Below are 21,442 nucleotides of genomic sequence, written 5' to 3'. Positions count from 1 at the left end.
CCTGAGCCCTTCTGTCACTCAGTTTTAGCCTTTCCTATATCTAGAGATGCGGGTGGCGCAGTGGGTTAAACCACAGAGCCTAGGACTTGCCGATCAGAAGGTCAGCAGTTCAAATCCCCGTGACGGGTTGAGCTCCTGTCGCTCAGTCCCTGCTCCTGCCAACCTAACAGTTCAAAAGCACGTCAAAGTGCAAGTAGATAAATAGGTACCACTCCAGTGGGAAGGTAAATGGTGTTTCCGTATGCTGCTCTGGTTTGCCAGAAGCAGCTTAGTCATGCTGGCCACATGACCTGCAAGCTGTACGCCAGCTCCCTCGGCCACTAAAGCGAGATGAGCGCCACAACCCCGGAGTCGGCCACGACTGGACCTAATGGTCAGGGGTCCCTTTACCTTTATATCTGGAGAGCACCGGGTTTGGAAAGGCTTCTTTATTCAGTGAGGGTTTTTTTAATTCTGCCCCCTCTGCTTTGGAATGCCCTCTTCAAGGGGGTTTTCCCTGCACCAAAGCTACTTTTCTTTAGGCACCAAGGGATGGATCTATTTTTATTCATCCAGCCTCTTTCTTTCTTTCTCTTTCTTAGCTTATGAATATCTTATCTGGTTTCCCCCTTCTGTTTCGCTTGTTACATGCTATATATTTGTTTTTAAAGCCCCGTCCAGCTGGATGATTTTGACAGCTACATCAAAGATATGGCGAAAGATTCCGATTACAAATTCTCTCTGCAATTTGAGGTATGTCCTGACGCGGATATTAGCTTGCTAGATGTAACTCAGCAAATTGCACAGAATGGAATGACAGAGAGTGAATTGGCAGCGCTTTCATCATTTATCACATTCATATCCCACTTTTCCTCCAAGGATATGAAGGTCATATGTAGGGTTCCCTTCCTCCCCATTTTAACCTCACAACTACCCTTTGAAGTAGGCTAGAGGCTGTGGCTGGTCCCGGGTCACCCAGTGAGTTTCATGACTACGCAGGGATTTGAACCAGCGCTCTAACCACTACACTACACTGGCTCAAAGCACATCATTGAGCTTTGACACGGCAGAGTGGAGGTGGCAGATTACATTTTTAGAAGCTCGCCTACATTTTCTTTAAATCCCCCTGCAAGAAGAAATCTAGCAGGTAATGTTTTTTACATTCCTTTTCATTGATGTGCTAGTTTATTTCATGCCAGGAGGTTTGTTAGATGGGGAAGCATTAAAACAACACGTGCAAACACACTCCCTTGTTGTCTAAAGTAGTTCTACTTGGAATTCTGTTGCCTCATCTTATGCAATGCATAGACCCCGCTTCAGCCTTGGCTTGATAGGGAACCGGAACAAGGACTATCTGAATAGCTTATGGCTTGCAGTTCATTAACTGGTAGCCCACAGGAAGCATTCAGCCAGCACAAGTCCCCCTCCATCTGAGCAGCAATTTATTTTCCATTAACAGTATCCATTCAGTAGTGGTGGTCAAGTAAGATTTACTCAGAGTAGACCCATTGAAATCAATAACCTAGCTTAGCCATGCCCATTAATTTCAATGGGTATACTCCAAGTAAAATTGAGGAATATCCCACCTTGTCAACAGAAGCCCTGCACAAGTGCAATTTTTGCTAGTGCAATGGGACTTTTTTACCCCTCTCCTCTCCTGTGCTCCCCCCCCACCCATGAAATTGGCTCTGGTGGGGCAGGAGAACCCCCAGAACAGGGTAGGGAGATTGTTCTGTTTGGCCAACTGAATTGCTTGTGCAGATGAAAGCAACTGGAAGAGTGTGACGTTGAATTTCATCCGTCATGTTGAATTGTATCCACTATGTTTTAGACTACAACTTCCATCTTGGTTTGGGTGTGACCTACTTGTAGGTTGAAGACCTAAGATGGGTTATCTTAATGACACCATTTTATTTTGTGTCTTCTACAGGAACTGAAGCTGATTGGGCTGGATATCCCACACTTTGCAGCTGACCTCCCCATGAACCGCAGTAAAAACCGCTACACGAATATCCTCCCTTGTACGTTATTGTGGGAATGTGCCTGTTATGGCTGCTTTGACTTGTGCGCTCCAGGGTACCCGTAACACCAATTCTAACCCTTAGGAATCAGGTTGATGCATAGCAATTCTGTGACACGTTCAGGCCCTGAGGTCAACTGTCAGACACCAGCTGAGACCCAGGCCCTAGTAGATGTCCTCATGCTGATTCTCTTGCTATTACTGCCTGTTCTCTTCCTCTGATCTAGAGGGAGAATGTGAGGGAAAGAAGGAAGCATTTGTAAGCTAATCTGAGCCCATAAACATAACTCCCATCTGAATTATCACCACAACAGCTGGTTTTCCTATATTTATTCCATTACCAGTTTATTTCACTCCTTTGGGTTGTATCCAACTAAGGTTGCTTCCAGGCTGAATTTTGCAGAAGAGAGTCCAATCAAATCCCAGAATGTTAGATTTGCACTTTTCAGTGGCTCTGTTAATCTAGAGCGGCATTTCCCAGGCTTAGGTCTCCAGCTGTTTGTGGACTACAGGTCCCATTATCCCTCACCACTTGTCCTGCTAGCTAGGGATGATGGGAGTTGTGGTCCAAGAACAACTGGAAACCCATGTTTGGGAAACCCTGCCCTAGAGCAACAAGTCCACTTTTTGTTTTAATAAAACAGACTTCTTGAAATTTGGAGGGTTATGGGGAAATGCAAAGTGTGGGATGAACAAATGACAACTGGGATGATGTGTCAAGACCCTGCAAGCAAGCCAGGATGAGTGCAGGATTGACTGCTCATTGTCCTCTGGCTGCTCCACAAACAAATCAGAATGAATTCAAGGTGTGACCGGAAAGTTTGGTGAATGGTCACAGAAATCAGACAGCAAGAAATAATCAAACATACATACCTCCCAGGCCTTCAAAGTAGGCCCTCTCTGATAGAATGCACCGTTGACAACATTCGTAGAACTGTTGGAAACTTCTGGAGAAGTCCTCTTTTTGTACTGCTTCAAGTTCCTTCATCACAGCAGCTTGGATGTGTGAAATATTGGAAAATCTGTGTCCTTTCAGTGCAGATTTCAGTTTTAGAAAAAGAAAGAAATCCGGTGGGGCTGGATCGGGAGAATATGGAGGGTGGAACAACTCAGTAACCTCAGTAACGATTTCACACAGAATATGCAATTCTTCCACCCTCATTTGGACGGACAAACACCGATTCTGCATCAATAACTCATGAACTCTGTTGATATTTGCCGCCGTTCTGCCTGTCCACTGTCTGCCAGACTGAGGGTCATCTTCGATGGTTTGCTGCCCTTCACGGAAACACTTAAACCACTCATACGCTGTCTTTCGAGTTACAGCTTCATCTCTGTACACAATTGTGAGCATTTTGTGGGTTTCCGATGCTGATTGTATGCTTGAATATTTCTCGCTTATTCGATTTCTGTGACCATGCACCGAACTTTTCGGTCACACCTTGTAGCTTCACCTCCATGTAAGCTTTCTTGAAGCAAATCAGGGAGAATGCTCAAGCAGCAGGTCATTCAGAGGGGTCCTTAGAGTACACCCATTGAAAGTTCATTTATGTATAATAACTTTCTTGGGGTTGAGTAGGACTAGCATAGAATACAACCCTTCCTGTTTTGGGTAGGATTCAGAATTGTTAGCAATGAATATGCATATATATGTACAGTGGTACCTCGGGTTACATATGCTTCAGGTTACATATGCTTCAGGTTACATATGCTTTAGGTTACAGACTCCGCTAACCCAGAAATAGTACCTTAAGTTAAGAACTTTGCTTTAGGATGAGAACAGAAATCATGTTCCAGGGGTGTGGCGGCAGCAGGAGGCCTCATTAGCTAAAGTGGTGCTTCAGGTTAAGAACAGTTTCAGGTTAAGAACAGACCTCCGAAACGAATTAAGTACTTAACCCGAGGTACCACTGTATTCAGCTATGCAACATTCCTAAGTAGTCTTAATGAGTTCCAAGGGACCCCAACTGAAGGATGTTTGGAAGTGACAGTAGTGAAGGGATCGCCTTGAGCTAAAGATTACAAATTTACCAAAGCATTCATTAAATGGACCAGCCTGCAGCCTCACTTTTTGCTCAGAATATCTGCAAATTTATGCTTTAAGCTTTCAGAGGTTTAATTAGGAGCTGCCTGGTTTGTGGTGATGCTTCAAGTTCCATCCACCTTTGGGTTTTCTTCCTTTTGCAGATGATTTCAGCCGAGTTCGATTGGTCTCAATGAACGAAGAAGAAGGTTCAGATTACATCAATGCCAACTATATCCCTGTAAGTGAACTGGACTCAAAAGCATCCAAAAGAATAATATGAGGGCGAGGGTGGTGGCTTGCAAAATAAGACGCAGGCCAGTGCAAGAGCCAAACCTTTCAACATATTTCCCGCCCCCCTTTAATAGAGAACATGGTTGAGTGGAAATCAATTTAAAAGTGAGACAGAACCATACCAAAATTAGGGGGGTTTCCCATATGCATGACAAATTCCCTTGGAATTCAGGTCTGTATATGTATTTCAATTACAAGCAGAATCCATTTTTAAAGGCTGAAATGACCCACAAACTACCTGTATAATCATAGGATTTACCGAATATTGGTGGCAGGCAAGGCTTTTTTGGGGGGGGGGGAATGGGACGCAGGGGTACACATACCGCTAAACATTTTGTGAATCTAAGTTTGGCCTCATTGAGGGGCAGTATTTCAATATGAGTAGGAAAATGAGAGTACCTCTAAACATATTTTTTAAAGAAAAAAAGCACTGGTAGCAGGTGAACTTTCAGAGAGAGGAAGGGAAAGGGGCCTTAAGGAGGAACAGACTGTATGAGCTTGTCAATCAAGCTTCGTACTTATTTAGATAATTTATATACCACTTAACATTTTGAGAGAGAGAAATGCTACAAGTATAGGCTTGTATTTTTGTTACGAGGCCCACCTGCAGTGATGAATAAAAGCCCATTCTTAACATTCTGTCCCAGACTTGCTTGTTCAGGAAACGGGACCCTGGATGGAGCTGAGATCCTCAGAGAAAGGAAGGCATATTTTGACAGTGTCCCCCAATATACCTCTTTTCTTTTTCTTACACGAGGATGGAATTACATGCAGGCAACCTTACAAGAGGGGAGTGGGCAGAAGGACTGAAGTCCCTGCCAAGATTGACTGAGGCTCTGAAGCACTATCAGACATGTGCAAAAAATAACAATCTGTGATGGTTGTGGTCAAGACCAGTTGATAAAATGGGAAGGACAAGTGCAGTCCTAACCCAGCATGGCTCTGCGGAAGGAGAAGCCAAGATGACTCGAGAGCGAATGTGTGTGAAAAGTAAGGGGTGGGGAAGAAATTTGAATTGGTTCCCAATTAATGGTGATTCCACCTCATTCAGTATGAGGCAGCTTCCTATGTTATTCCTGTGCTTTCGAAAGAAATACCCCAAATCTAAAGCCAATCCAAAGGAGCCACCACACGCTTTCTCTTTTAGGGTTACAACTCTCCCCAAGAGTACATCGCCACCCAGGGGCCACTGCCAGAGACGAGGAACGACTTCTGGAAGATGGTTCTCCAGCAGAAGTCGCAAATCATCGTCATGCTCACACAATGCAATGAGAAAAGAAGGGTATGTATGTGTGGAAAATCCTCCAAGCCTCTCGAAATCTGCAGTGGATCTACGTTCCCTCTTACCCCCAGAATTCTGTTCTCGGTTACAGTCCTTCAGAATGCCATAGTCATCATAAATAGGGTGTGAAGGGGACCCCTGACCATTAGGTCCAGTCATGGCCGACTCTGGGGTTGCGGCGCACATCTCGCTTTACTGGCCGAGGGAGCTGGCATACAGCTTCCGGTTCATGTGGCCAGCATGACTAAGCCGCTTCTGGCAAACCAGAGCAGCGCACGGAAACAGCGTTTAGATTCCCGCTGGAGCAGTACCTATTTATCTACTTGCACTTTGAGGTGCTTTCAAACTGCTAGGTTGGTAGGAGCAGGGACCAAGCAACGGGAGCTCACCCTGTCGCGGGGATTCGAACTACCAACCTTCTGATCGGCAAGCCCTAGGCTCTGTGGTTTAACCCACAGCGCCACCCGCATCCCATAATCAAATATACACTGCTTCAAATCAAATATACACTGCCTCAAATCATGGAGGTTCTGTTTAGTCGTCATGGCTAATTTTTATCAATAGAACCACACTCCATTAATTTTACTAATATCTGTTTATTTTATTTATATCCCACCCCTTCTCTCAAGAGTTCAAGGTGATGTACTTGGTGAGAACCAGTGTAGCACAGTGGTAAGAGTATCGGATTGGGACCTGGGAGACCAGAGTTCAGATCCTTACTTGGCCATGAAGCTCACTGCGTGATCTTGGGGAAGTCACTGCTTCTCTGCCTAACCTACCTCACAGGGTAATTGAGGAAGGGGAGAAGAACCATGTATGCCCCCTTTAGCTATTTTGAGAGAAAGGTGAGATACAAATGCAATAAAACAAGTAAGCGGTCCTTCCTTGTGCCTGTTTTCTCCTTAAGACAGTCCTGAGAGGCAGTTTAGATTGAGAACCTGTAATTGGCCAAAGACCACCTTCATACCTGAGGCAGGATTTGATCCCTGCTGTTCCAGGTGTTGTCAGATGCTCTAACCACTGCACCACACTGTCACTTTAAAGCCATCTAATCTATTGACCCATCACCACATTTTGTAGAAGTGATTTCCACTGGGTTAGAGTTACGCATGGCCCGATGTGCTTCCTCTTTTTCTGACTGAAGCCTCCTGCCACTCAGTCTCATTGAGGGCCTTCGTTCTAGTACTACGAAATGCACAGACAGATATATTTTCTCCACTATCTCCAAAACCATTCATACTTCTGATGTAGGGACATCAAAGCAAATGTTAGCTTCCCGCAGCATGCAGTTTACTGACTCCCCAGGGAGCGGTTCCCTATTATAACAATATAATAGGGAGAAGATTACATTCACATCTTATCTCCACATTATATGACATGCTTTCCCTTACGTTCCATGTGTAATCAGGTTTACGGAAAACGTACAATGAAATACAGCCCTCAGTAATCACATTGCTACATATCAGAGGTCAAACCTTTATAGGGAATAGACTCTGTGTGGGTTTTTGTGTATGTGTGTGTGTGTGCGTACTTGCCATGCACAGTACATGGAGCTGGTTGCAGAATTCAGCTTCTAAAAATTCTTTTTTTTGAAGAAAAAACCCCTATGTTTCTAGTCCTTAGCAGAAATTGTGTGCATATATTTTCATACACACATGCACACACAAAGTTGGCATCTTTCTGTTTTGAGAGGCAATAGAGTGCCTCTCTGGAGGTGAAGTCAAATTGCTACATTAGCAGTACCAAAGTGACCTATCAGGGCACAAGCCTGGGCAGTCTGTATGGGGGTCCTGGGCTGACCAGATGACAAGACCCCCCCCCTCAACCTTACTGATAGGGTTCAAAGGAAAGCAGAGCAATACGTTTGGCACCAGCTTGGCTTCACGAGTTGCCAAAAGGAGGCATAAAAGGCAACATCCAATCGTCTTAGGGACTCTGCTCTGGATTTGTGTAGAGTTTATTCCTAAACCAGCTCCATCTGGTACGCAGACTGAGATCCTACCTGCCTGTGGACTGTCTCGCCAGAGTGGTGCATTCTCTAGTTATCTCCTGCTTGGACTACTGCTATGCGCTCTATGTGGGGCTACCTTTGAAGGTGACTCGGAAACTGCAATTAATCCAGAATGTGGCAGCTAGACTGGTGACTGGGAGTGGCCGCCGGGACCACATAACATCAGTCCTGAGAGATCTGCATTGGCTCCCAGTACGTTTCCGGGCACAATTCAAAGTGTTGGTGCTGACCTTTAAAGCCCTAAAGGTCCTATATACCTGAAGGAGTGTCTCCACCCCCATCGTTCAGCCTGGACACTGAGATCCAGCGCTGAGGGCCTTCTGGCGGTTCCCTCATTGCAAGAAGTGAGGTTACAGGGAACCAGACAGAGGGCCTTCTCGGTAGTGGCGCCCACCCTGTGGAACGCCCTCCCTTCAGATGTGAAGGAAATAAGCAGCTATCCTATCTTTAAAAGACATCTGAAGGCAGCCCTGTTTAGGGAAGCTTTTAATATTTAATGCTGTATTGTTTTTAACACTTGATTGAGAGCCGCCCAGAGTGGCTGGGGAAACTTAGCCAGATGGGTGGGGTATAAATAAGAAATTATATTATTATTATTATTATTATTATTATTATTATTATTATTATTGAAAAAACTATGTTTCTAGTCCTTAGCAGAAATCGTGTGCATATATTTTTTAATACACACAAAGTTGGCATCTTTCTGTTTTGAGAGGCAATAGAGTGCCTCTCTGGAGGTGAAGTCAAATTGCTACATTAGCAGTGCTACAAATTGCTACATTAGCAGCACCTCCAGACAAGCCTGGGCAGTCTGTATGGGGGTCCTGGGATGCCCAGACGACAAGACCCCCCCCCCTCAACCTTACTGATAGGGTTCAAAGGAAAGCAGAGCAATACGTTTGGCACCAGCTTGGCTTCACGAGTTGCCAAAAGGAGGCATAAAAGGTGCCATCCAACCGTCTTAGGGACTCGGCTCCAGATTTCTGTAGAGCAGGCATCCCCAAACTCGGCCCTCTAGCTGTTTTGGGTCTACAACTCCCATCATCCCTAGCTAACAGGACCAGTGGTCAGGGATGATGGGAATTGTAGTTCCAAAACAGCTGGAGGGCCAAGTTTGGGGATGCCTGATGTAGCATTTACTCCTAAACCTTTTGTTCTTTGGATTTGGGCTTAAGCTACAATTCTTACCAAGGCTTTGAAAAGTTTTCCTTGACTCTTTTTCTTCCAGGTGAAATGTGATCACTATTGGCCTTTCACGGAAGAGTTGGTTCCTTATGGGGACATCACAGTGGAGATGCTGTCTGAAGAAGAGCAATCGGATTGGGTCTTTAGGAATTTCAGAATCAACTATGTAGGTCAATGTAAAGGGTTTCTTTGTTGTTACTAATGTTGTTAGTCCTGCAAAGTTTGGATCTAAATTCAAACCTCTTGCAAACACAAACCTTTTATTAATAAAGTGTATCCATAGTGGGCTGCCTTGCCCCATATATACCCCTGTCCAGCAATTGTGGTCTTTAGATGGGGCACCGCTGAAAGTACTGCATGCCCCAAAAGTGCACATAGCTTATACTAGAAACTGGGCTTTTAGTGTTCCAGCTCTAACCCTCTGGAATAGATTGCCGGCTGAAATTAGCCGTGATGTTTTAGCCACTTACTGAAGACGTTTCTGTTTAAGAAGGCTTTCCTGGAGGTTTGACCCAGTCATTGATGAAATACCAACTGGGCATCTATGGGAATGGCTTTATAGTTTTTACAGTCTGTAGAAATGGATTTAATTGTTCTTGGAATTTGTATTTTATTTTTCATTTTATCTTGCACACCTCTTTGAGGGCTTAGGCTGTGAGGAGGTTTATAAATTTGCAAAATTATAAGAATGATAATAATTTTGGGAAGGTTTATTTTAAAGCAGCCAATCTTGAGTAGGGCCCTGGCTGGGGTCGGGGTGCTTTAATCCTTTACTCCTGCTGTTGCCCCAATCTGGATTTCCAGGGACTGTGACTTTCATCAGGAGGTAAATTCCAATCGCTATTGGTTAGAGCATGGTGCTAATAACCCCAAGGTTGCAGGTTTGATTCCCGTATGGAATAGCTGCATATTCCTGCATTTCAGGAGGTTGGACTAGATGATCCTCAGGGTACCCCTTCCAACTCTTTGATTCTATGCATGCTCTTTTCCTTGACCTTTACCACCTGAGATGTGTGTTTGCAGGACCCGCCCATATCTGTGACTACCTTTCAAAACGTCCCTGGTATGGGGTTGGTGGTCACTGAATTATAAAGGCAACGGCTGCTAAGCACCACTTTTCTTTCTCTTTCCCCCAGGCCGATGAGGTGCAGGATGTGATGCATTTTAATTACACGGCTTGGCCTGACCACGGAGTCCCTCCCACAAACGCAGCAGAAAGCATCTTGCAGTTTGTACAGATGGTCAGGCAGCAGGCAGCAAAAAGCAAAGGCCCCATGATCATACATTGCAGGTGAGCCTCTCATCTCTGCCTAGAAGACATTAGCAGAGCAAGAGGCGGAGAAGGTTGTTGCAATGCCTTCGAAGTGCTCACAAAGATGGCTGCGCAATTTGTTGTTGTTAGTATTCTTATTGTTTCATTTAATTGTTAGTATTGTTATTGTTTCATTTAATTTTTTAAATTAAATTAAAAATTAAAAAAAAACAGTTTAAAACAAATTTTAGTGAAATTTTACATTTTTTAACATCAAAATATCATAACATATATCAAAAATACCTTTCCCCAATTTCCCCCTCCCCTCCACGACTTCGCTCAGCTTCCACTTCTGGTTTTTTGGCATATTATCTCTCCCTGCTTATTTGGTTATTTCTTATTCTATAACATTTTTTAACATGAATATTATTATTCTCTTATCATTTCAACATCCTCGTTCTATTTCCTACATTTATTTTGTTAATTGCAAGTGTTTAATCAAACCCTGAGAATGAGTCCATTTTTTTACATTGATTCTGTAAACATGACATGAATGGTTCCCAGTCTTTCTTCAAGTCTCTATTGTCTTTGTCTTGAAGTCTTTCCATTAATTTTGGCATTTCAGCATCTTCCATCTGTTTTCCTTGCCATTCTCCTTTAGTTGGTATTTCAACACTTTTCCATCTTTGTGCTAGCAATATTCTAGCCGCAGTTGTAGCATACAGTGGTACCTCGGGTTACGAACAGTCTTGCTTATGAACGCTTTGGGTTACGAACTCCACAAACCCGGAAGTAGGTGTCCTGGGTTGTGAACTGTGCCCCTGGATATGAACGCAATCCGCTTCCGGGGCCATGGGAGGCCTATGTAGGGAATGCACACCTCGGGTTAAGAACGGACTTCCGGAATGAATTAAGCTCACAGCCCAAGCTACCACTGTATATGAAAAGTTTTTTTCTTCTCTTTTGGCAAATCTTGACCTGAAATGCCTGGAAGGTTTTTTTTGTTATTGTTTCATTTATGAACTGCTTCCCAGGAAACATCTGAAAGAATCTTCACAATGGATGACATAAAGTTCGCCCTCTGCACATAGATGTCAACGTTTCCCTTTTTTTAAGGGAAATTCCCTTATTCTGAATAGGATTCCTCGCAAGAAAAGAGAAAAGTTGACAGCTATGCCTCTGCAGCATAAGTGATCTCCTATGATGACAGTGGTGGATGTTTGCAATGTGAATACTGTTTCCCAAAATGGGGCTGCATTTCAAGCACATTCTCACTTAGGGATGAGGATAAATTTGATGGTATTTACATGTAAAGGTGAACCTATGTAATATGCACCTTTTTTTTTTTTTGCAAGAATACTAGAATCGAGACACAGCCATCTTTTAAAATGTGTGCTTCTCTGAATTTTGCAATGCAGCTCTGGGTTAAAAAATGCATTGTTTTAGGGGGAAATTGATTTGCAAAAATAAATAAAAATCCATATATTAAGCAAAATCACACAGAGGAAAAACTTGCCTAATAAATAAAATTCATTAGAACTTTAATTTGGTTTTATTTTGCAAACTGGTGTGAAAAAAACAAATTGACGTTGAAATGTGGGTCTTCAGACTGGATGAATGAGCAACACAGAGAAACAAAAAATGGATAGAAGTGCCCATCCCTATTCCCACTGCTCCCCTCTGTTTTGCAGTGCCGGCGTGGGACGGACGGGGACTTTTATAGCATTGGACCGACTCTTACAGCACATTCGGGACCACGAGTTTGTAGATATATTGGGGCTGGTGTCCGACATGCGGTCCTATCGGATGTCCATGGTACAGACAGAGGTAAGACTTTCAGCTGTGTTCCCCCCTAAAAAAGGGGTGCATTTATTTGTTTTGTTTGAGGTATTTATACCCTGTCAATCCCAGGGGGCTTTCAGAAAGTCAAAATGACCATAACTACCACCACCACCACCCAAACAATTAAAACTTAGCAACATGGCAGTCCAGCATCAAAGCAATTTGCAGAAGTGCAACAAGCACAAAGCCACATGAAGGTTTGAAAAGCCTGAGAAAGTTTTTTTAAGTCCTTGCCTGCCATTGAAATGACAACAAGATCGACACCAGGTTGTTGGTTATTTTGCAGATTAGTTGCGCTGCAGAAAGGGTGCTGGGGAGACCACACATTCAAGAAACGCGGAAGTAACTTTTGCGTGGTTTTAATAACAAAAACAAAAACTCCTTTTACACTAAATTACATTATCTCAATAAGTATGACCCATTCACCAGGGTAATGAGAGAGCTACATGCTGCTCTTTATATACTATACCCAATTGCTGACACAGCTTAAATAACACAACAGCACCTGCTATACTGCTTCACAGCTGTAAAACTAGGTCATGTTATTTCCTTTGGCCTTTAAAGAGATACACATCTTGTGACACAATAATGAACCTTAAAGAAACCTCCCTGGTGAGCCTCCCTGAGGAAAACATTCCACACTCGGTGCCACCACTAAGGAGTCCCTTTCTTCTGCAGCCACCTGCCCCACCTCAGGTGTGTGCCCAAAGAAGGAGCTCCACTGAACATCTTAGCATGCAGAAAAAGAGCTGTGCAGGATCAAACCAAAGACCCATTTATCCAGGATTCTGTTCCCACAGTGGCCAACCAGGTGCCTCTGGGAAGAAGACAGTGTCTGCCACACTTGAGGGCAGCAGACTAGCTTAGGGGATGCAGGGCCATCCTCAAATACTTGGCCACCCTCGCTCATAGCTCTGTCTGGTGCCTGTTTACTGCCTGCTTGAATGCTGCTGCAGCAGCATATGGACACAGCAATGCATGTGCATGGACACAAGAAGACCCTGCTGGGTCACAGGCCAATGGTCCATCTAGTCCAGCATGCTTTTCTCACAGTCTCGGACTACAACTCCCATCAGCCACAGCCAGCGCAGCTTTAAGTACGGAAGTGGATCGTAAGTTGTCTAGGGCTGGTAGGGTTTATAGCCCCAAATATCTGGAGGGTGCCAGGTTGGGGGAAGGCTTGCATCACTTAAAATCATAAATTGTAGGAAGGGACCCTGAGGATCATCTAGTCCAACCCCCTGCAATGCAGCTGTCCCATATGGGAATTGAGCCTGCAACCTTGGCGTTATCAGCACCACGCTCTAACCAGCTGAGCTATCCAAGCTGAACTGTCATCTCCTTTCATCTTTCCTGAATCTCCTTCAGCTTCATTGGATGACCCCAGTTTCTAGTATTATGACAGCAAGGACAAGAGGGCGGGACTTCTCCGCTTTCCCACACCATTCTTAAATTTAATGGCGACGCGGGTGGCGCTGTGGGTTAAACCACAGAGCCTAGGACTTGCCGATCAGAAGGTCGGCGGTTCGAATCCCTGCGACGGGGTGAGCTTGGTCCCTGCTCCTGCCAACCTAGCAGTTCAAAAGCACATCAAAGTGCAAGTAGATAAATAGGTACCGTTCTGGCGGGAAGGTAAAAGATGTTTTCATGTGCTGCTCTGGTTCTCCAGAGGCGGCTTAGTCATGCTGGCCACATGACCTGGAAGCTGTACGCTGGCTCCCTCGGCCAATAAAGCGAGATGAGCGCTGCAACCCCAGAGTCGGCCACGACTGGACCTAATGGTCAGGGGTCCCTTTACCTTTTCCCAGCATGCCCTCCCCCTTACACTCCTCTTTCCTAAGGAGCATTCAATATTCCAACCCTTTCTTACCGGAGAGTTGTTCCAACCCCTTGATTATTTTGATTGCCACAATTTGTTTTGCCCCTTTTCCAATTCAGTAATATCCTTTCTCGTTGAGGTGCAGTGACCAGTACACAGTTTATTTTATTCTCAAACCCTTTGCTTAATGATCTGTAACATGGGCAGGTTCGTGCAGAGATGAGCAGTTTTGTGGGGGTCCCAATCTCAAGCTCTTGAGGTCTTTAAAGGTCAAGATGAGCACTCTGCATGGAGCCCAGAAACAAATTAGGAGCCAGTGTGGTTGGCCTAATGTGATCACAACATCTAGTCCCAGTTAACAGCCTCAAACTTAGGGATGGGGAAAATTGGATTGATTTCACATTTAAAAGGCAAGTCTACCCAATTCGCTTTCTTGAAACCATACGCAAACGAAAACACAGCCATCCTGTGAAATTCACTCGTCTCTGAATGTTGCGACGCAGTCCTCCGGTCAAGTAATATGTACGAAAATGCAAATTATTGAAGTGTTCCTAAAGGGGCATTAGTGAAAATAGCATCCCATAATGTTTGGCATTAGGGAAAATTGTTTTACAAAATTGCAAAGAAAACAATTGTATACTTGGGGGAATTTGAACTGAAGCACTGATGAATTTTCCTGAAGACTCTTAAAAACAATAATCACAAAGAAATGTGGAGAACTGAACTTGGGAATGGTAAAATGAGAACCAAAAAGAAAACTAAACTGACAGATTTCCGCATCCCTAGTGTGTATACACCAGGCCTTTATGACACGCTGTACCTCTCTGTGGAGCAGATCAGGGTACTGTCAGGTGAGCTGCTGTTCCTTTACCCCACTTATCTATGCCACCCACTTGTTTGCATAGTGGCGCTCAATTAGCTTTCCTCCAAAGTGCCCACGCACTAGTGACTGCCAGCTTCTGTGCAGTTTCCGAGTTCCTGCTGTTTGCCAGCTGGCCTCTCCTCCTGTTCCATTGGCAGAGCATCACTGCATCCCCTCTCTCTGTCTCTCATGCACAAACACAACAGACAGCAGGGCTTTGTAATGCTTCAGCAAACCGGATCTGGATTAAAGAACACCCCCAACTCGTGCCAGTATTTAACACTCAGGAGCAGGATATGATGAACTAGTTGCCAGGGGCTGGAGTGTCCAGGGAAGCGGGGAGGGAGTCAGCAAGCAAAGGAGGAACCACAAGATTTAATCCTCTATATAGGCTTGGGATATAGGACCGTAAATGTGGTCCTCCAAGCCTCTCTGTCTGGCCCTTGGGTCCTTCGCCAATACTACCCTGGGTTATCCTTGATTGCTTTTACCTGGAAAGCATCCTTGAGCTCTCATAATGCCTTTGAAATGGAGCTGTGCTTCATCCTGTCCTTTCAATTCTGAGCTTGCTGGCCCAGCCTCTGAAGTACGCAGTTTGACCCACCTGCCCATGACACCTGCTCCTAAGCTATTTGGTTCAGCAGATCTGAATGCTTCACCCCACCTCTGTTCCCTCAAAATAATAATAATTTATTACTTGAACTAAATCCTTCTGATTGGGTTGCCCGAGCCACTCTGGGCGACTTCCAACAGAATATAATGGATCAAAATGAAACATCAAACATTAAAAGCATCCCGATACAGGGCTGTCTTCAGATATCTATGGAAAGTCGTATAATCAGTGTTTTTTCCCCTAGAAAAATAGGTTCCAGTACTCACCGTGAAGTTGTTACAGTATGTGCCACGCTTTTTAACAACAACAAAAAATCGGTGCCAGTACTGAATATCCCCTGGAAAAAAGCCCTTGAGACTGACCCAGAAACTCCAGCGGGTGCAAAATGCCGCAGCGAGACTCCTTACGGGGTCTTCGCTTAGAGATCACATTCATCCGGTGCTATACCAGCTGCACTGGCTCCCGGTGGAGTACTGGATCAGGTTTAAGGTGCTGGTTTTAACCTTCAAAGCCCTATACGGCCTAGGGCCCTCGTACCTACGGGACCGCCTCTCCTGGTATGCCCCACAGAGGAACTTACGATCTTCAAATAAAAACAGCTTGAAGGTCCCAAGCCACAGAGAGGTTAGGCTGGCCTCAACTAGAGCCAGGGCTTTTTCGGCTGCGGCTCCAAACTGGTGGAACGCTCTGTCACAAGAGACAAGGGCCCTGCAGGACTTGACATCTTTCCGCAGGGCCTGCAAGACAGAGCTGTTCCACCTGGCCTTTGGTCAGGGCGCAGCCTGACTCCCTCCTTTGGCAATCTTTACAAAACTTTAGTTTATGGTTGCCATCAATTTTGATTTTAATTCATTTTTATAATGTTTTATAATGTTGTACTGTTTTAGTGTTGTTAGCCGCCCTGAGCCTGGCTTCGGCTGGGGAGGGCGGGATATAATAAATTATTATTTATTATTATTATTATTTATCTCTTTGAAACCTGATGGGAGGCCATTCTACAGCACAGCTGCAACTACCAAGAAGGCTCTCTGCCTGGTTCCATGTAACCTCACTTCTCACCGTAAGGGAACTGCCAGAAGGTCCTCAGATCTGGATCTCTGTGTCCAGGCTGAATGATGGGGATGGAGACGCTCCTTCAGGTATACAAGGCTGAGACTCTGTAGGGCTCTGTAGGGAACCAACACATGGAATTGGGCTTGGAAATGGGAGCCAATGTAGATCCTTTAGGACTGGTTTTATATGGTCCCAGTGGCCACTCCCAGTCCAGCTGCCTCATTCCAGATGAGTTGTAGTTTCCAAGTCATCTTCAAAGGTAACCCCATGTAGACAGCACTGCAGTAACCCAAGTGGGAGATAACCAGAGCTGGTAGACAATTGTCCTGGACATGGAATAATCTTGTACATTTCCGAGTGCAATTCAAAGTGTTGGTGTTGACCTTTAAAGCCCTAAACGGCCTCGGCCCAGTATACCTGAAGGAGCATCTCCACCCCCATCATTCTGCCTGGACACTGAGGTCCAGTGCCAAGGGCCTTCTGGCAATTCCCTCGCTGCAAGAAGCAAAGCTACAGGGAACCAGGCAGAGGGCCTTCTCAGTAGTGGCGCCCACCCTGTGGAGCACCCTCCCATCAGATGTCAAAGAGATAAACAACTACCTGACATTTAGAAGACATCTGAAGGCAGCCCTGTTCAGGGGAGTTTTTAATGTGTGACATTTTAATGTATTTTTAATCTTTGTTGGAAGCCACCCAGAGTGGCTGGGGAGATCCAGCCAGTTGGGCAGGGTAAAAATAATAAATTATTCTTATTATGCCCCTCCATGGACAGCTGTGAGTGATGGAAGCTTCAGGTAGTGAGAATCCCACTGAAACTCCTATGCAGGGGGAAAGTTTTGCAAAAACTCTCCCCACAAAGCATATTACTGATCATGCGCCTCTCTCTCCGCACCACGAATGCTCTTTAAATAACCAAACTTGTACACGCTTTCTGGTTTGGCGCTTCCAGGGAAGAACAATTCTCTTTTAATTGTCCCTCCATCGGTTCATTTCCGAAAGCGAGTTGATCCAAGGGAGGGGAAACACGTCTGTTAACAGCCACTAGATGTCAGTGCGCTTTAAGGAGCTGGAAGCCAACCAGCCTTGGGAGGGTTGTGAATGTTTCCGCAGAAAACTTGAAACCACGCTGTGCTCACTACTCACCTGGTCTCAGGTTACCTTCTGAAGTGGAAAATGAATTGGCTATGCTCACCGCATCGCTCTCAAGCCTTCTGGGTGAGGCGAAGGCCAATGCTGCCTGCAGGTAGGGAAAAACTGGAAGCCTGTTTTTTAAAGGAGTCTCTTGGACCCTGACAAGGCTGGTCACTGGACCTGAAATGCTCAAACAAAACCTTCCACGAAAGTCATGAGAAGGGATATAGAATATAACCAGTTCAGACCCCAGGATCAATCTCGATAGAGCAACGAATTATATGAAAAGTTCCTCTGAATGTTCAGAACAGTTCCTCTTCCTTTTCTTCTTTTCTTTCATGCTGTCCATATAACATTGATTTTTATTTTATTTTATGCTCCCAACTGTCCCAGGGAAACTGATGTCATTTCTGGGATCCATCAGGATTAAGAAGACTGCTTTTAGCACATGCGTAATGGGTGTGGGTGGCTAGGTTCATAAAACAGATCCCCCTGGATGTGATAGACTGCTTTTTGGTCTCTCTCTCTCTCTCTCCGCAGGAACAATACATTTTTATTCACCAGTGTGTGCAATTAATGTGGCTAAAGAAAAAGAAGCAGTTCTGCATCAGCGACGTTATATATGAGAATGTCAGCAAGTCATAATTCCAGGCCAGGCGGTGAGTCCAAGGACCCTTCTTTGGCTTTCATGCTTGAGTTTTGACTGCTCGCTCAGGAGCAGCTGCTGTCATAAATATTAAAGCCCCAGCCTTTTTATTTATTGCAAGGACCGTGCCTCGAAGCCAGATACTCCCATCCAGCTAGCATACGGCAAACGGAGTGCTGGCTTGATGGATCCTACCTGTGCTTGCAATGCAAGAGGCTCAGCTGCCAGAGCTGCCCATTCACAGCCGGGTTTAAAAATAAATGGTAGTGCCAAACGTAACTGCTTGGGAGGAGATGCAGAGCTGGATTTCAACCAGTGGTGGTCCGTATCCATTGGGCAGGGGGCCAACGGCAGGTGGAGCCAGAGCTGTTAGGCTGTATGCAGCAAAATAGAATCAGTAACACAAGGATTTCTGCTTGCACTATGTGTCCCTCTGCTCTGCAGTAAGGGAGCATTAATAATACTTAATTATCTACACACACACACACACACACATTAATGTGCAAGTTGCTAACATGTAAGGATATAAATAGGGGTGCACATCTGAATATGCATCAGGATGCTCTTCCCGTTCAATGCAAGGCAGAGAGCCTGCATCTTCCTTTGAAAATGTATCTCCAGTCTATGTTATTTGCTCCCAGTCCAGCCAGGAATATGCCTGCCTGAGCCCTGCTTACATGCATAGGTTTCTGAACTGCGTCAGGGCAATTGTGATGACAGGAGTGCAGAGTTTTCAGCTGCTGTGCTCTGTAAATACAAACTGTTACTAATGTTAATTGATCAGTGGATGCCAATTTGAGTCGGTGGGTCTGAAAGTTAAAGGGACTGTTTATTTACCGTATTTTTCACCCTATAGGGCGCACTTTTCCCCCTCCAAAAATGAAGGGGAAATGTGTGTGCATCCTGTGGGGCGAATGCAGGCTTTCGCTGAAGCCTGGAGAGCGAGAGGGGTCGGTGCGCATCGACCCCTATCGCTCTCCAGGCTTCAGGAAGCTATCCCCCCAGCCTGGCAAGCTCCGGGAGTGATGGCGAGGTTGCGCGCAACTTTGCCATCGCTCTCGGACCCGTTCTGGGGGCTGCGCCACCTCGCCTTCACTCCTGGACCCCCAGCCCCAAGGCTAAAAACGAAGCCAGGACAGCGAGTGGGATCCATCCTGCTCGCTGTCATGGCTTCTTTGCTCTTTGGGGCTGGGGGGTGGGGAAAAAAATTTTTCCCCTTTATTTCCCCCCCCCCAAAAAAAGTGCGTCCTATGGGCTGGTGCGCCCTATAGGGCGAAAAATATGGTATTTCTGGGCCTAGTTTGGCTCTGGGTGTGATCCTGCAATAAAGAAAGAAAAAGAGAAGTAAAGGTAGCTTTTCCCCTTTCACAGCGAGGAATTAGCTTTTGGAAAACCTACCTTACGCTTTCACCATCACCACAAAAGGGAGCATGTGTTTTTTTGTGGTGTGTTTGTGTGTGTGTGTGTGTTTTCGCCTGCTAGGTGGAGGTCTGAGCATTGCCAGCTTGTTCTTCTGTGAAATTGGTATTTTGTTATACCCGCGGCCGTTTCTTAGATTTCCAAATTTCTTTCGTTCATTTGTGAACCGCTTCCCACAAAGCATCCCAAAGCGAAAACATGAACCACAAGAGCATAAATAAAATACAATCTCCATGTTGCCCAAGTTAAATTATAGACAATCAGTGCAAAAGCATTTCACTGATTTGATGACCTTGCTATAATATTTGCTCATTTGATGGCTCATTTTTAAAACTAAGGCTACAATATCTTTCTTTCTTTCTCTGTTGCAGGTTAGAACATGAAAGACATCCATCTTCCCTTGCTTCAGATTTTAATTCTCTCTGGGGTTTTTGTTTTGTTTACTGTTTTATTGATTTGCCATGGACGACAGTACCCATGGACAAGTGAAAAAAAAGAAAGACAAGATTTCACATCCAGGAGCTCTGGGGAGACATAGCCTTAAGGAACCTGCAGTGTCTTGTAATGGACTATTTTGTTTCTGTACCTTTTTTTTTAGACGTTTATAACACTGGACCAAATCCAACTCCGTGCTTCAGAAAGGTTTTCTGTCTTTCTCTTCTTACAAACCCTCTCTTTATTTATTTTGTAAACACGCAGGTTGGGCTTGAAGGTTAAGGAAAGTGCAATATTCAAGGCTCAATCCAAACGACAGTGAGCTTTCAAAGTGTGACTCTGGTGAGGTTTGTCAAAGGCAGGGCTAGGGTGTTGGATGATACCTCAGTAGCATGGAGCAAGGGACAGGAAGACTGTGGATCTTGGGGGAAGAAGATATTGGGATACTGCTGTCTATGCTCAAGAGGAACCTCCAAGTTGAGCCGTCCTCATAAAACAAACTGGCTCAAAGCTAGGTGGGAAGAAAACAGAGGAGGTGAGAAAACTTCACTTCACAGCCAACGTTTTAAAGATTGACTGAGACGACAGAACAGAGATCAATGGTGAAATTTCACAGTGCTTTGAGAAGCTCAGGAGATCAGTGCATCTCAGCAGAAATGTCTTCTAGCCTGCTCAACCAGCCTGTGTTATGGATAGAGGGGAAATGAATCCTGTGCGCCTGGATCCTGGGTGGAACTGTGAATGGACACAAAACAACCACTTTGGGTGACGAGTCTGGTCCAAATGTCATCACTATCCCCATTTAGTAGGAGCCTTTGCTGCCTGTTCCTTCTCCACTGGCTTGGTTTTGTTTTCTGTGTAGTCGCCCTGTGTAAAAAAAACCAACGAAACAAAAACAACACAAAACTAGGAAGTTTGTCGATGTTGTGGGAAGGGAAGTAAAGTGCAGTGGTAAACACACGTCGGTGGTGTCCCATGGCCTGAGAAAGGTGCAGAAGTGAGGATTTATCTTAGCATGCTAGGCGCATTGAAATGACTGCTTTGCTCCTCAGTGCTGCCCATGTATGCCGCTCATCAGTTCCCTGCAAGCCATTTATTCTGGAATCAGTAGTGCAACTTTTGGCAAGCTGGTGTTTTGGACTATGTTTCCCATCAGCCCCAAGGCTGGGCTGGCTGAGACTGATGGAGGACATAGTGCAAAACACTCGGAGAGCAACCAACTGAGTTAGGATAACACAGCACTTCTTCTTTTCTTTGGGTTATTGTACTGATTAGGTGAGTCATACGTTGTGACAGGAATGCTGTCTGGTTGGGCATTGCTGGTATTTTCTCATTTGTGCCCCTTTTTATTTGACTTCTGTTTGACGGAAAGCTTCTGAAGGGATTGGCTCTGGAACTACTGGAAGCAAAATATAATACCCAGGAGGTGGGCTGAGTTGAAAGAAAGAACTAAAAAATGCTCACATTTGCAAAAACAGGGCAGTTTCAAGGAGTATGGCAGTGTGATGCAGTGGTTAGTGAACTGGATCAGGACTGTGAGGATATCATGTGTATCAGTGTGGCAGGGGGTGAAACC

The 21,442-nt window shown here is 45.0% G+C and overlaps 1 protein-coding gene across 2 annotated transcripts in view; it reads left to right on the top strand.

The window, feature by feature from the left end:
* The window catches only part of PTPRO (protein tyrosine phosphatase receptor type O), a 137,192-nt gene extending 116,368 nt beyond the window's left edge, over positions 1 to 20,824 (top strand). For both annotated transcript variants that reach the window (XM_083699961.1, XM_083699962.1), the window contains exons 19-27: positions 651 to 732; positions 1,910 to 2,000; positions 4,187 to 4,263; positions 5,464 to 5,598; positions 8,838 to 8,960; positions 9,931 to 10,085; positions 11,738 to 11,873; positions 17,907 to 18,025; positions 19,803 to 20,824. In XM_083699961.1, the coding sequence (XP_083556087.1) occupies positions 651 to 732; positions 1,910 to 2,000; positions 4,187 to 4,263; positions 5,464 to 5,598; positions 8,838 to 8,960; positions 9,931 to 10,085; positions 11,738 to 11,873; positions 17,907 to 18,011 (904 nt within the window). In that variant the 3' untranslated portion in view covers positions 18,012 to 18,025; positions 19,803 to 20,824. The remainder of the gene's footprint in view (positions 1 to 650; positions 733 to 1,909; positions 2,001 to 4,186; positions 4,264 to 5,463; positions 5,599 to 8,837; positions 8,961 to 9,930; positions 10,086 to 11,737; positions 11,874 to 17,906; positions 18,026 to 19,802) is intronic.
* Positions 20,825 to 21,442: the final 618 nt, after the last annotated feature.

Source organism: Podarcis gaigeae (assembly GCF_964106915.1).
Source record: "Podarcis gaigeae genome assembly, chromosome: 10".
NCBI classification, from domain to species: Eukaryota; Metazoa; Chordata; class Lepidosauria; order Squamata; family Lacertidae; genus Podarcis; species Podarcis gaigeae.
The sequence above is the reverse complement of the archived record's forward strand: the minus strand, read 5'-3'. Positions and strand labels throughout refer to the sequence as shown.